The sequence below is a fragment of the Triturus cristatus genome, chromosome 5_1, assembly GCF_964204655.1.
Source record: "Triturus cristatus chromosome 5_1, aTriCri1.1, whole genome shotgun sequence".
Lineage (NCBI taxonomy): Eukaryota > Metazoa > Chordata > Amphibia > Caudata > Salamandridae > Triturus > Triturus cristatus.
Genome location: NC_140587.1, coordinates 141892929 through 141909565, shown reverse-complemented (window position 1 = coordinate 141909565; position 16637 = coordinate 141892929). Strand labels below are relative to the sequence as shown.

At 43.6% G+C, this 16637-nt stretch overlaps 1 protein-coding gene across 1 annotated transcript in view; it reads left to right on the top strand.

Moving 5' to 3' along the window:
* Positions 1–16637, top strand: part of LOC146830421 (uncharacterized) — a 197176-nt gene that overhangs the window by 93436 nt on the left and 87103 nt on the right. The window contains exons 7-9 of the mRNA XM_085604646.1: positions 10141–10263; positions 13488–13610; positions 14936–15058. Coding sequence (XP_085460772.1) covers positions 10141–10263; positions 13488–13610; positions 14936–15058 — 369 coding nt within the window. The remainder of the gene's footprint in view (positions 1–10140; positions 10264–13487; positions 13611–14935; positions 15059–16637) is intronic.

Here is a 16637-nt window from a genome sequence, read left to right as displayed (position 1 = left end):
TTGTAGCCCTCTGGGATGGCGATGGCGATGTCGGGCGCTGAGGAGGCATTCATCCAGGTCTCCGTGATGAAGGCAACGTCAGGGGCTGTGGCGTCTAGGAGGTTCCAGAGTTCGATGGCGTGTCTGTGGACGGAGCGGGTGTTGAGCAGGATGCACTTGAGGTGGTTGCTGCTGGTGTTCGGCTTGGCAGGTGCTGGTGCCGGGCAGGTCCGGATGCAGGTGAACTGGCAGGCGAGGCAGCTGAAGGGTCCGTGGGTGTGCTTCGGAGTAGCTCGGTAGCATCCCTGGGTCCTGCCGGTGTTGAGTGCGATGAGTGTTGTGGCGTCGTAGGACTGTCGGGTCGTATTCCGTCGGTGGGGTCCAGGGGTCCTGGCACTGGGCGCGGTCCAGGCGCGGACGGGCGTAGACCGGCTTGCCTTTGGCGCGCCTTCGGCGCACAATCGGCGCGCCCGCTGCGCGTGACCGCTGCGCGTTTGCACGGTCGCCATATATGGCGAAGTGCGCGGGTGGGCGGAGCAGCTGGGAGGCGGGAGCGGGGAGGGTACAGAAAGAAAAGGGGCGGGGTTACCGGTGGTGGCGGGAAGCGGGGAGCGGGGAGGGATGAGACGGGGGTGGCCGAGGGGGGCAAACCAGGGAAACAACAGAGGAGAGAAAAACAATTAGTGCAACAACAGCAATACAATTACAATAAAAACGGACCGATAACGAGGCAAAACAAATACAGGGACACCAAAATCAAGGCAAAAACAAATAAAGGGTCACAGGGCAGGAATCGAGTGCAGACCACGCCGCTCGGTGGCAGGGGGCGTGGTCTCGCGGCTGAGACGGGGCAGGCGAGGCACAGGGCGGGAAGGCACACGCAGCAGCTGGTGGCCGTGCGGCGCGGGGGTGTCCCAGAACTGGGTCATTCCTTTCAGTCCTCCAAGCTGTCTTTCTTAAGACTCTACCTTCTGGTATTTCGTCTTCACTTTCTTCAGACTCTGTTTCAACTTGCTTTTTCTTTCCAACCTCTTTTCTCTCTTTTGCTTCTTTCGTTTTCCCTACTTCTGTCCCTCCTCGGGTTTCTTGCGCACAATCTTCCTGCTGGTTATTTGTCCCTTTCTCTAACTGGATGTTGGAATTCCCTACACCTCCTCGGGGGTCTTCCGCAAGAATCTTTCCCTCTCTTTCTGTATCTGGTACCTGTCCATCTAATTTTGTTACTTCAGGTGGAATTTCTCTCAATTTTTCATCTGGAATTTCTCTATCCACAGTTTCTTTATTGTCTTTTCGCTGTCTTTTCTTTTCTCGAATGTAAAGTTGTTTGTTCAGTCTCTGAGTCTGAGCTGGTATCAGAAATTTGCAATCTTCGTTTCAAGGAAACGCTTCTCGGGACAACTGTTCGATCTATCTCCAATTCCCCCTTTTCAGGGTTTTCTTTTGTTCTTGTCTCTTCTTCGTCTGATTCAGTACTTGATTCTGTCTCATCAAAATATTCCTTTTCAGTGCTATCCACTGGATTTGGGATTCTCAACGTGAGACTTGCATGAATCCAGTTTTTGATTCCAGCACACTTTACAGCTATAGTTGTAGTCAAAATCACTTGTCGTGGTTTTCCCCACCTTGGAACCAAACAGTTTCTTCTTCTGTGTACTTTGATTCTTACCCAGTCCCCTGGGCTCAGGTCATGAGCTTGCTTCCTTTCAAGGGTGGTGGCATCCGCTCCAACCTGATGAAACACAGAATGAACTGCGTCAGCCAGGCTTTTACAGTAATCCAACATCATGTCATCAGTTATAGGTAACAGCTTGTTGACTGGTATGAACACGTGGCGCATGGCTCTTCCCATGATAATTTCATGGGGACTCAGCCCTGTGGTTCTGTCTGGAATTGATCTAATTGTCATGGGTACTAGAGGCAAGACATCTGGCCACTTCATACCCGTGGCTAAACATATTTTCCCTATCCTGTTCTTGATAGTACTATTCATTTGTTCCACCACACCAGAAGCTTCTGGGCGATAGGCACAATGTAGTTTTTGCTGTACACCTAATGCTTCACAAATCAGTTTTATGATCTCATTCTGAAAATGACCTCCTCGATCTGATTCAATTGTTACTGGGAACCTGAATCTAGGAATAAATTCCTTCAAAAGCAATTTTGCCACTGTTACTCCATCATTTCTTCTCGTTGGGTAAGCTTCTACCCATCTTGAAAACAAACAGACCATAACTAGAACATACCTCAACCTGTTACAAGGAGGCATTTCAATAAAGTCTACTTGCATTCTGGTAAAAGGTCCTCCTCTTCGACCTATTGTTCCTAGACTCCCCACTGTCTTTCTTCCTGGGTTATATTGCTGACATATGAGACATCTCTGACATAGACTCTCTGCTACAAGTCTAAATTTTGCATTGTACCAGGTCTGTTTAAACGACCTTATCATAGCATCTCTCCCTATGTGTCCCTGTCCATGATACATCCGTGCCATGGCAGACATCATGCTATCAGGCATAACTGGTCTTCCATCCCGATAGACCCAGACATGATCCTTCTCTCTTGGTGCACATCCTGCTTTTACCCACTGTTTCATTTCCTCATCTCCTGTTTCTTCCTGCACTTGTCTCACTTCCTCCCAGGTACCCACAATGTTAGTAGACAGTAAGGAGCAAGAAGTCACTTCCTTTTCCTTTCCCCTATTGATTGAATTCTGATTTCGTGCACAGTATTGAGCCATATCATTGGCATATTTATTGCCTACAGTGATGTAATCGCTAGACTGATTATGTGCAGCACACTTCACAACAGCCATCTGCTTAGGTAGCTGTATCGCCTCAAGCAATTTTCCAACCACTTCAGCATTCTTAATGGGCGTTCCACTTGATGTCAGAAATCCTCTCTGTAGCCATATTTGGCCAAAATCGTGCACCACACCAAAACCATACTGGCTGTCAGTTATCACAGTCACTCTCACACCTTTCCCAATCTTACATGCTCTAGTCAAAGCAATAAGTTCAGCTACTTGGGCTGATTTTACTCCTTTCAGATAGGATGCTTCCATTATTACTGCAACCGTACATACTGCATATGCTTCACTCAACATTCCATCATCTGTTCTCAAGCAAGAACCACCTACAAACATCACAAAATCACTTTCTGACAATGGTACATCTTTTATATCTGGACGTGGCTTGGTACAGAAATCTAGTACATCCAGACAATCATGATCTGCTTCATCTCTGACTTCCACTTTCTCAGCATCAGGCAATAATGTTGAAGGATTTACATTCAAACACCTCTCAAGGCTCACATTCGTTGCACCTAATATGACTTTCTTATATTTAGTCAGCTGACTATGTGTCATGTATTGAGTGTGACTCCTTGTTAAAAGGATTGCCACATCATGAGGTACAAACACTTTCACAGGATATCCCATCACAATCCCTTCACTTTGTTACTTTGTTCCAGGCTTCGACAGGTAGCAGCTACTGCTATCAAGCACCCAGGTAAAGCTACAGCTACTGGGTCTAATATTGATGAAATGTATGGAATTGGTCTTCTTAGTTTTCCATGTTTCTGAATTAATACAGAAAGTGCACATCCATTCCTCTCACTGCAGTACAACTCAAACTCCTTCTTATAGTCCGGCATTCCCAACGCGGGCGCTTCACCCAAACTATCTCTCAATTGTTTGAAAGCTGCAAATTCTTCTTTGCTCAAATCAATGGGATCTCTCACATCACTTTTTGTCAAACGTACCAATGGCTTTGCGATTAGGGAAAAATTACTTATCCATTGACGACAATATCCAACCATTCCAAGAAACATCCTTACCTCTCTTTGTGTCATAGGGGCCCTCATTCCTTTTATTATCCTGATTCTGTCTATTGTTATTTTCCTCAGACCCTTTTCGAGATTATGGCCTAAGTAATGTACTTCTTTTTTACAAAATTGTAATATTGATGGTGACACCTTAAGTCCTTCATCAGCCAGATGATTCAACAATGTTATAGTGTCCGTTACACAGGCCTCGCGAGTCTTCGACGCCACAAGTAGGTCGTCGATATATTGTACTAGCACTGAATTCTCGGGCATCTCTAGGCTTTCTAAAGATTTCTTCAGTATCTGATTAAAGATTGAGGGGCTTTCTGTATACCCCTGTGGATTTCGGCACCATGCCAAAATACGCTCTCCAAAACGAAACGCAAAAATCTGCTAGCTGTCATGGTGCAATGGAATGGAAAAGAAAGAATGGCATAAATCAATTACTGTATACCATTCTGCTTCATGGGGAATCTGATACAGAATCACAGATGGATTCGGTACAATGGGACAACATGGCACAACGATTTTGATTATTTTTCTCAAATCCTGTACTATCCAGAACTTTCCATTTGGTTTTTTCAGTCCCATAATTGGGGAATCTCATGGACTACTCATTATTTCCCTTAAAATACCTTGTTTTATCATTTTCTCAATTATAGGGGTAGCTCCTTCAATTATCTCAGGTGTCAATTTATATTGTGGAATATTCGGATAATTTTTTCCCTCTTTTACTGGGTCTACATTTCTCATTAGTCCCACATCTTCTCCCGTGAAGTCCCAAACTTCTGCCTTTACAGTTTCTTTCAATTCTTTTGGTTGGTCATCAGGGTTAAATACAGCATAGGCTTCAGTAACCTCAGTTTCTCTGTTTGCTATGGTCATCTTATACAACACATCTTCATCAGGGGTCTCAAATGCTATACCATCAGGAGTACAGAATATAGTGCAATTCATTTTGCACAATAAATCCCTTCCTAACAAGTTCACAGGACTGGTATCACACACAACAAAGCTTTGCATATCAGAACATTTCCCTATGCTAACCTTTACAGGTTCTGTCAGATAAGTTTTAATCTGTCTGTTGGATACACCAACTACTTGGATCGTTTCATCCGAGAGAGGAAGATTTTTAACATCAGCTGACCTAACAGTTGATCTAGTAGCACCAGTATCTACCAGCAAAGTAACATTTTCATTATTTATCTTTCCATCCACAAATAGGCCTGTCTGGTCTACTTCTAGAGTTTCGCCAAGTACGCACTCTTCTTCCTCCCTTCGGCACCGTCAATAATCTTCTTCCGAATCGCTTGCATCGCGTTGTAGCCAATACTGCGAAACAGCGTTAGTGCGTGGCAGCTTATTTACCTGTTCTTCGTTGTAGAATCCTGTTTCACTACTATATTTCTGGGAGTTTTTGCTCTGTGGAAAAGGCGGTTTTGGCACCTGATTCCGTTGGGTTACAACCTGCTGCTGTCGCTGCGGTTGACCACTCACCTCATTCTGCACCTGTGGATTCAATGATGCATTTTCATTGTTAGTACAAGGAGGAAATTTACACTTGGATTTCCAATGCCCTATCCTACCGCAATTATGACATGGGAATTTCTTTTTGGCTTCTTCCATGTTAAAATTTCCCTTACCTTTCCCATAAATGAACTTTTTGGGACCTATATTATTCGGTTGTTCTACTAACTGGGCTTCCTGTCTCTCTGCCACTTTTACTTGTGCCCACATGGCTTTTTCTTTTAGCTTTCGTTATTTGGCCTCAATCTCATCACTGAAATATTTTGCATGTCTCAATACTTCATCTATTTTCTTATTTTACCAATCTACGGTATGTTGTTTGATCATCTCACTAATTTCGGGACGTAGACCATATACAAATCTATATACAAAATGACTCAAGTCCTTTCCACTCAAATTTTCATCACCACTAAATTGTTTAAAGGCCAAAATCAACCTCTCATAGTAGGCATGTACCGACTCCTTACTTTCCTGATGAGTTCTGTCAATCTTTACCCAATCTGTTTCTTTAGGAGGTACTTTGTTTTTCAAAAAGACAATGACCTGCTCGTATTTCTTCATTACCTCGGGTCTGGGGCTCCTGTCTTTGGATCCCTAGGGTATTCTTGTGTGGGCCAATTTATCATAAGTTTGCATTCTGTCCATAAATCTGCTGGTACTATTATGTCAAGCAGGCTGTTTAGATCAATCCATAATACTTTGGACAATTTTACAAATCTGTCTACCTGCCTATACCACTCGACGGGTTTTTCACGTAGTCGAGGGAAATAATTTGTGAATGACAAAATATCTTGTCTAGTCCATGGGACATGTACATATCCACCTCCTGGAATTTCTCTCATAGGGCATTCTGTTACTACCTTCTCCTTTTCTCTCACAGGGAAAGCTGCAAAGGTTTTGTCAGAGGCATCATCTCGTTTCCGATACCATCTGCTTCTCCATTTGTCCACATCTCCCCATTTTCTCAGCAGGATAATTGTTTCCTTAATCTGATTAATTCGTCCTGCGGTATTTAAACTTTCAATGACCTTTTCAGTGAAATCTATTCGATATGGTTTCTGTAGGGCCTTTACCTTTTCAATGTCTATACCCATTTCATTCGCTAATTCTTCTAATCTTTCATGGAGACATTTTGCTCTCCAAGTTATGCTTTTACACAGAAACAGCAACTCCTCATCCTGGTAAGTTTTTAACTTCTCTGTGGGAATAGTTCCTACTATTAACTCTTCTAATACCATTCGTAGTTTGGCTACATCTATTGATTGTGATTCTTTGTCTTTTCTCTGCAGACTTCTCAACCATTCACTCAGTTCTTCTGAAGATGGGCCTACTGGTTTCTCTACATTAGTTTGTTCTAAGTTCCTTTGGTTTTCAAATACTGATTCCATCTTTACAGTAGGGCTTTTTGCTACTTTTGGGCCTAGAAATGGGTTATTTGAGGCATTTGGCTCCATCGTACCCATTGTCTGTCTCCATTGATTCTCATTTGAGCTCTGTCTTGATTTTTTAATTTGTTTATTACTGTTATAAGGGACCATTAAACAATGTTCACTATCCTTCTAATTGTCAAAAAAGGCATTATAGCGCCTATAGTCACTGGAACAGTTACAGCTTCTAAATTTTTAGTTAATTGTCTTATCTTTTCAGTTAATTCTAAGGTTGTTTTTGCTAACTCTGCTGAATTTTCACTACTCATTTTATCATCGGATTTCCTCTCTATTTCTCCCATTGTTTTACTTTCCCTTAATTCTTGAGGCACTTGTTCTGTCTTAATGACTCGCACATTTTCTCTCATTGGGGCACTCGGTCTCAACATTTCAGATTCTGGTTGATACGGAGCTGGATTTTTATAAAACATATCATCAAGAACATCATTCTCCAGTTCGTTCACTCCATACCGCTTTGGTTCCAAATTATGTCTTTTTTCGCTACATTTTTTCCCTCCAACTCCTTTAACCATTCTTACCGGAAACAACCCATTGGCCATACTTGCACTCCGCCACCTTCTCATTTTCTCATGATGAGTATCATGCCCGTATCTGCCAAACATGTATTTATACCTTCCACCACTCCTCTGTCTTTCTCTGTCATGCATCTCATTTTCCCACTCTGTCAGTGCTTCAAACTGTGTTGGTCTAGGTCTTGGTTCTAAATTCATCATTCTTTCTCTCAAATTTCTCAAAACCGCTAAATTAAATGAACCATGCTCTGGAAATGCTAAAATTCCGTCACTCCTGGTATACTTTACCCAATTGTCTAACCAAATACAAGTGTGATATCCATATTTTGCAACCATAAAGGATGCAGGGGTTTTCGGTGGGGGAAGCAACTGTCCTTCCCTAGTCACAATCGGTTTGTCCTTTTTAAACCACTTCTTGATTTTTCCAAACCAGGACTTTTTCTCCTTTTCAGGTAATCGTAATACATCATTTTGTCTTTACGTGTATCACTAGTCTCTCCCTTACGACTATTCTGTTATTTTAGCCAATCGTATCGTGACTCACACTAACGCACCAATCCGGAGCATCTACGTCACTCTGTAATTCTCCACTCCTAGCGCGACTCACACTAACGCACCAATCCAGAGCGTTTACGTTACCCTGTAATTCTCCACTCCTAGCGCGACTCACACTAACGCACCAATCAGGAGCGTTTACGTTTCTAGCTGACTGGCCAATCCCAGCGCGGTCTTTCTGACGTCAGCAGCCGCTGCTCTTACTCTGGCTTCTACTGACCCCTCCTTTACAAATTTTCTCGGTAAGCTTTTTTCGCTTGTTCTAACTTACAAATCTGTTAGTAACAACATAACAACGCCACCATTCTCCGCTTCGCTAACCAAGGATAGTTAATGACCTTTTTCACAAGAATTCCATCTTTCCCGAGAGCAGCGCTTACCTCTGCCCTACTACGGAATCGTTACTTCCGTTGATAAAGTAGCACATCCCTCTACCTTGCCCTTCTAACAAGCATTAGCTAACCGTTTCTCCAGAATTAAGACACCTACTTGGAGACCCAATGCTCCTGAGAAATAAAACCAGAGTTTCACGATTAACCCGAATGCTATTTCATTCACACACTTTCATACAGAAAATGTAGTTCATTCACACAGAATTCTGTCTTTCCCGAGAACAGAGAACAGTCTGTCCTACTACAGAATTATGACTCTTGTTAACAAAGTAGCGCTTCCCTCTACTTCATACATCTATCAAGTTTAGGGAGCACCTATTACCTTTCTAGTGATAAGCGTTATTGGAGTGCCATCTGGACCCCTGGTACCTAAGCCCAAAATTTCATAGGTGACCTTCGCTACCATACACTTCTTTCATACCGGAGATATCTCTAATGGCAACACACGACGATATTACCGAATCGAACCCAGACAATGCGTCGTGCAACTTCAATTGTCACACGTTTTCCCCATATACCTATAGGGCAACCACAATTCCGTCTTTCCCGAGAGCAGTGCTTACCTCTGCCCTACTGGATCAATTTAGTTGAATTTGGAAAGGCGATTTTAATCTTTTTCATTTATATTCAGACGATAATAAATAACCCAACACATTTGCTTATTAATCAATTAAATTTTATCTAATAAATGCAAATTTCTTTAGTAAGAATTTTAATCAATCCACAGAACATCATAGTTACCTAATCTGGCTATTAGTCGTCCTCTTAAGTCAATCGATTTGTCATGCAACACGCTACAGTTCCAAAGATTGGTATGGACCACAAACGTGTCCGCATCGATCAATGCCCATCGGTCTAAGAGTCCTCAGTTCATCAAGAAAAATGGGAAGCAATCTAATCTGTCAAAGATTCGGGAAAACAGCTGTCCTGCAGTGTCACCGTCCTCTCCTTCAGCATAACATCAGGAAACAGGAAAAGATTCACACTAACTCACTAGTCTACCGTCATTTATAATGAAATTGATGACAAAATGTAGCAAAAGTCAGTTTTAGGCACTTCTGATTGGATGGTTAAGATCGTCCGTTTGGGTTTCCCAAAGTCTATGATGTCACACTGTCAGACATGATCCATCCGGTTTTATAAAAATTGTCCATTGTTAAAGCTCTTGGCGGTAGTCCAGTCACGACCTTGTCAGTGGAACAGGCTGTGTGGGTCATCTTGAGGCCACTTGTTCAGGAGCTTGGAGCATGCGCATTTAGTCGGAAACCTCGTGGAATGGTAGCTGTTTCGTCGAGTCCGTAGGTCGGCCATTTTAACATAGGCCAAATTGGTCAACTTAAGCAAAACAAACACAAAAAGTAATTAAAACATGGAAATAACGAATAAAATGTTTAACCCTCACTAATTCCCGTATGTGTGTGTAATTATATAGCATATTGGCGACATTTAAAGCGTTTATACTCACCCAATGATGTCATCTGGTGCAACTTACAATTACATCACAAAAGCAACATATACCACGTAATATTCTATTTTTCTAGTGTTAGTATGCATACGTATATTAGTTTACAAATTATTTTTGCCATGCATATGCAAATCCCGCGTGTAATTCATATATTGTAGGGTTGATTAGTTAGCAAACAAACACATTAATACTTATTATAATTAATAGATTATTCTAATTAGTATGAACATGCAGAATGGGGGGGTATACAAAATTTTTGTTTTACCCGCTTCATCACTCACACTTTTGATTGTTTGGTACTCTAACTTGTAACTGGTCAGTGCTTATGATTGGCTTGTGCTCATACCTGTGACTGGTCGCTGCTCACACCTGTGATTGGTTGCTTCTTCTACCTGTGATTGGTCGCTGCTCACACTGAACATCTTCTCTCTCTCTTCCAGATGTCAATGAATGCACCGAGCAGCCCGGCATCTGCCCTGGCCCGAGTGTCTGTGAAAACGTCCTTGGCAGCTACAAGTGTGGCTGTCCTGCAGGGTTCAGAGGAAACGGGACCCACTGCGAAGGTCGGTATTCTGTGAAGCACACTCTTCGCCATCGCTATGAGCCTATACACCAGATAATGTACACCCATTAACCACGGGGCAGTGATTAACATTAATTAGGATCCTGCTTGTACCTGCTCGACTTTTGAAGGTAGCGGGTCGAGCAGTGAAGGTGTACTTCAGGAACTACTAGTAGGTTTGAGGCTCCGACATGGTTTAACTCAATATGTCGTGCAACAAGAATACAATTTTATTTATATAGGAATTGAGTGTCAATAAAAAATGTGAACCAAGAAAAACTGAAGGCCCTCGCACCTTTTGGAGCCAAGCTATGTACCCAAATAGATTTATGGGCTGCTGTGTTATCTGCATTTTTTAGCTCCTTCTACTATTTTTAAGGCACATGGTGCTTTCTTGATCCGGACGCCATTTTTATATGACTCTTGGTTTTCTATTGCACCAGTGTGTATGATTGGTTGTATATGGGTGTGTTTATGTGTGGGTTTATGTATATGTAATTTGTTAAATGTTTAGTTTCGTAATTGTTTGTGTTCGTTAATATGATAATACGGGCTTCAGATAGAAGGCCTCGGTGTCATTTCTTTGATAGAGGCAGTGTTGTTTAGTGGCAAAAGGAGCCACAAATCTATCAAGTGTAGTAGGATAAGTTTACCCTTCTTAATGGCCCTGTGTGCAGAGAGGGTCACTCAGTGGGTTTGAGGTCGGGCGGCTGAGAATCCTACAAAACTGTTTTAAATTCCTAAAGACAGACTCCCCAAAGTGAACTGGGATTCTAATCCACTGAAACAAAGCTTCCCGGGCGTCAAAAGAATTTGGTTCCAAAGTCAGAGTCCTTGTGTCCAATAAATGGAAATCACATGATCAGTGAGCGTGGGGAACTTGGATTTAGGGTCAGCTCCAGACAGCAATATCTCCAAGACCATGCATTATAGACAACTGTTTCTTTCTCACAGGACCTGGCTGAGGCTCCTGGCTGGATGATCTGTTTGCACGAAGCTTTCTGTCCGTTCCTCCTTCTCCCTCCGACGCCGAGTCCTCCTGATAGCACATGCAGGTCCCCGCTGCTTGTAGGCATAGTCTTGCTGGCTCCACAGTCGTTCTCTTGCTTTCTGTGCAGGCACTATGAGTCTTTCTGATGCTTCAATGAGCTGGTCCGGTACTGTATTGTGGCTGCATTCCATGTCGTTTATTGGATCTCTGGTACTTCTTGGGGCTTCAGCTCCTGGGTTCCTCCCCTTGGTCCTGTCTGGTGGGGTTCTGTTCTTAGTCGGGGTTTGCAGGGTCCCTTCCCCCGTGAACCTCAGCAGCCATCCTGCAGACTCCTGGTTGGTTCACTTTGTATCCACGTCTTAGTATTTGGTTCCTGTCCTGTCCATGAGTGGTATGCCTCTGTCTTCGGTCAAAGATGGTCTCTTGCTGCTTGGTATACAGCGTTGATTGTCCCTTGGGCGGCCGGCTGGTCCTGGAGTGCGCTTGCCCTTTTTCCCAGTGTAGCTAGGTCTAGTGGCCCTTCGGTCTGGGTCCTCTGGCCTCTTGGTGGCTGCAGTGGAACTCACTATGTGGTTGTGTGCCAGCCTGTTGCATGGGTGTGTGTCATTACTCTTACTCCTACTCGTTCCTCATCACAGGCCATGTGACCCACCTTGGCCTTTGGGTTGGACTTCTATAGCACCAGAGGATGCTGGGAATGCTGACCCTGTTTATTGGCAGGATGGGTGGGGCATGCATTTCCAGGTTTTCTATTGGAGATTCTTGCCTCGGAGGTGGGACACACCTTGAAAGTGGAGACTGTAATAAAGAAATGTAGGACCAAGAGCAGGGATGATTACCAGTAAGGAATTGGAGCCTTTTCTGTAAGGGATACAGAGGAGGACAGAGACATTTCAGGCCCTAAATATGCACACCGAGGAGGAGAAGCACCAATAATAAAACCATTGATCTGAAAAGGGTATATTACATTTTCTAGAGGGTAGATTTATGGTTCAAAATATTAAAATAGAATTGAGATTCATGAACAAATATTTATGGCAAAAGGCTGAAGAGGGTCAAAGAAGGGGTATGGATGGGGTGTTCTGGCTTAGGAATCCGGGGCCTAGGGTTATAATCGGAGCTTCCACAGTTCACCAAATCAGGTTGATTCTAGGCAAATTACATTAGCTTCATGTGACCCAGTTCCTCTAGCGGCGGACTTGGGAGCTCTTAAAAATAACCTGAGTAGCAATGTTAAATAATACAGAAAAGTGGGCATTGATATGGGAAAAAGAGTAGTTTCTTCATATAAACACAGGCTGGTTTAGTAGAAACCTGGCAGCAGAGATAGAGGGGGCACAACCAATCACAGCATTTGAGGAGGTCTAGGGTCAGTGCAAGCGAATACAGAATCATGGGTGGAAAGCTGTAGATGAAGAGCGGCAAATGGTGGCATGGGGTGATGGGTGACGTTGTGTGTTCTTTGTTCTCTTAAGGCGGCTCTGCGTGTTAAGCACCTGATGCTATCAACGTGAGACCTGTAAGTCACAGGTTTGAGCCCTGGAACGGCTCACTCAGCTTTTCATTCTTTTGAATAAAAGTCAATGCCCTAATCAGTGATGTTGTTTCAATGCATAAATGTTCTAAATCTTATGTTATGTGTATTTGTAGAGTGCGCAACTCACCCAGTAGGGTATCCTGGTGCTAAATGTTTAGATAAATGTGTTATTTACTCAAAGAATACAAACCTTTCCAAACATAAATCTTCATAAGTCAATATATTGATATGACCATTCCACAGATTGACCATTACTAAGATAATGGCCATTACTTCCACCTACAATGACCTCCATCTGTTGTGACCTGAGCTGGCAGATTTGCAATCTAACCCTAGTTCCAGCATGTTGGATACTGGAGACATGTTGAGGTCATGGAAAACTGATTATATAGTCCTTTCTGTATAATTATTGTATTGGTGTAATGGTTGTCAATTTAATGGGGATGTCTCGCCATCATTTTTTTTTTCTGGTTTTAACAGCATTATTATAACAGTGTGTAATTGCTGGAAGTATGAAGGGCAGCTACATGGGACCGGTGGCCAATTTCTGCCACCAATAGGTTGTACGTTTCAACCGCGTCATTGAACTAGTGTTGAGTCCAATTTCTCTTGCAAAGACTTCAGCCCAAGCTGTATATCTTGAAAATGCTGGTATCCCTCCAGGTAGTATGGTTACAAGAAACGTGTGTCTCCGCAGATGAGAACGAGTGCGCCCTGGGGAAGCACGGATGCGATACCAATGCCCGCTGTGGCAACATTATTGGCTCCTACTTCTGCCAGTGTTACCAAGGCTTCAATGGCGATGGGTTCACCTGTTTTGGTGAGTACAGTAACTTGAACATCTCAAATATGTTTACTGAAGGAGTGAGCGAGAGAGTTTATGTTGGGGTTGGGATCCTTACTGTTGAAGGAATACTGATGAATACATGATAAAATGGGTACTTGTGACAGTGTTAGGCTGTTATGAGGATGGCATGTCACCTGCAGTAAAGTTCAATTCACAATCACACTTGCTTTGTGATTTTAATGGGTTGGGGATCTGAAAAGGCGACACTTTAGTAGTATTTAGGGCAGAGGATGCTGTGGCAATGAGACCAGACTTGGCAGTAAATGGGTGATTCCAGTGTAGTGTGCAGCATGATGGAATTGGTGCTTTAATGTGAGGGGGCTGGATATGTACCCCTCAGGTGGGGACACACTGCTTGTACCCACATTACTCTGACATACTGAGCCTTTTTCTGTAAACACATCCATCAGACACTTGAAAGTTGAATGCATTTTATTACTGATCCTCAGGTCCTTCTGAGTGTTTGCACTGTCTGTTTCTGTTCTCTAGACAGTGCTTCCCAAACGTTTTAGAACCGTGACCCAATTTTTAGAACAAGAAACATTTGCAAAAAACACTAGATTTAATGGACATGAGATGGAGGCACTTTTTCAATGTCATAGTAGACACGCTTTCAAAACGCTGAACATTGCCAAAATAATATCCTCTACAATGTTTTGTGTTCCTCTCTAACAGCAATTGTTGTCAAATGTTCCGATCTTGACCGCTCCCTTCGATATGTCTATATCGGACTGTGGCCAAGATATTGATCTGCCCGTAAAGGTGGCAGATGGTAAACGGAACTGGAACTAGAACATTTATCACAGTGGGTACTGGCCTGTGGCATCTGTTCACCAAAATCAGAAAGCTTCTGAAAAATCTTGGTGTTGATACCCGTGATTTAACAAATTTGAAAAACTCCTTCTGCAGGAGAGTATGGGGGCAAAAGCCTCACATCCATTTTTTGTGTTAAAACAGGGCCCAGGGGTGCGATGCATTTTGCAGCTCTATATAGCTCGGACACTGCCCAACAGCAGTGGAGTGCTTTACATGAGCATCAGATTACATTACACAAGGCCAGATTAATTTTATTTTAAGCTCTGGATAGATTTGATGATGGGTCATTTCCAGGTAACTTCCTCACTGCTGATGATAATCGATTGGTTCTCCATCTCCAGATGGTAAATGTACTGTAATGGAGGCCAGACGTGGTTTGAGAGATCTGAACCTATGTCATTTTGTGTTTGCCCAGGTGGGCTCGGGTGATTCTTTACACACCTCTTGCTGCATGGACATCATGTGTTTACTTACATTTTTAGATATCGATGAGTGCTCGCTTGGCAATGCAGAATGCCAGCACCAGTGCCAAAACGAGATGGGCAGCTTCCAGTGCCAGTGTAACCAGGGCTACACCCTTCACGAGGATGGCAGAAACTGCACAGGTAGGTGAAACTCTGAAAAGCGGTATAGTTGAATCGTAGCACATATCAGGCAGGAGGGCATAGGTAAGGAAGTGGTCCAGGAAGAATGAAGGAGGAGAGCAGTAGAGAGACGTGTACATCATTGTACACTTTGCTGCAGGGAAGTGGTAGCCATGATTTCCCTCCTTTGGTCATTTGCCAGATTAAGTGGAAATGTGGCATGTGTAATACAGTGGGGTGCAGCTGTCAGTAGATGTACAGAAACCCATTGACCAGGAGGTCATACACAACCACTTCTCCTCAGAGGCAGAGCCTCTGGTGAAAACAGTTGTATCCTTAATGTACTGCCTATCTGAAGTCGACCATTGGCTATAAGTAGGATGATTCAGTTCATATGTTTTGGACTAATGTAAGACTCTCTGTAAGGGATTACCAAGCAGCTCACTGCGCAACCTGCAGATTCTACAGAACTCTTCGGCCAGTCTGATAATAGAGTCCAGAAGAAGACAACCTGCTGTCCCAGTCTCCAGAATTGACTGGAATATAAGCTGTGGTTGGCAAGTATCTGCGGAAACACAGAATTCTGCAGAACCGTATCATTCTTAGGGGTTTCACATATTGGTCACTGCATGCATTGTGTTTTCCACTATTGTGATGTCACAGTGGGCCAACTGGTAGAAGACATCCCTTCTCTGGCCACCCTTCACTTCCACCTCCCTTAAGTTCGGTGGGCTTTCAGTTGACACCCATCCACTGGGTACCAGAGTTGTGCAGTGCTGCTCCGGAGCCCCAGACATGTCTCAATGTTCTCAACTGCTGCGGGGAGTTCTCCCCTCTCTAGTGAGAGGTGCCAGGGAAGGTGGAAGACATAAACCACGAGTTGCTGCTCTCTTGGGATGGGTAGCGTGGCCTTGGGAAGAATGCTAGTGGGCAGCGGTCTTCCCTTGTTACATAGACTTGGATGGTAGAAAACACCCCGCACCCTCAGTCTATCAGTTACATCCTCAGGCTCCGAGAGATTTTTGGTCTTTAGCTTTGCTCTTTCTTAATGACACTGCTTTATCTTTGTTAAAAGTGTTGACATCCTGTGAATACTCATTACTTCTCTAAAGTTATTCTTTGCATTGAAAACTTTTAATTGTAATAATATTTCCTTTCTAAAAAAACATTCAACGTCTTAGGGTGTTAGGTAACAGGACGTGTCCACAAATCTACAATGCCATTATATAGCCTTATAGCCCGCCGTAGCGGGCTATACCGGCTGTTAATGGCCCGCTGCAGCGTTAAAGGCCCGAGCCGAAGGCGAGGGACTTTAACAACAGCAGCGGGCCATTAACAGCGGTATAGCCCTGCTACGAAGGGCTATAAGGCTATTAGAACATTCTGCCACTAGAGGGCAGAATGTTCTACCAAAACAAAGCCCTTCAGGGAGCGCGAGGGGATTGAAATCCCCTCAGGCTCCCTGAAGTCTTTGTTCACAGCCAGAGCTGTGAACAAAGACACATTGGAATGTTGGTGCTCCGGGCTTATACCGGCCAGTATTAGCCCGGAGCGCTCCATTGTCTTCAATGGAGCTGCCAACGTTCCAATGTTCTAATAT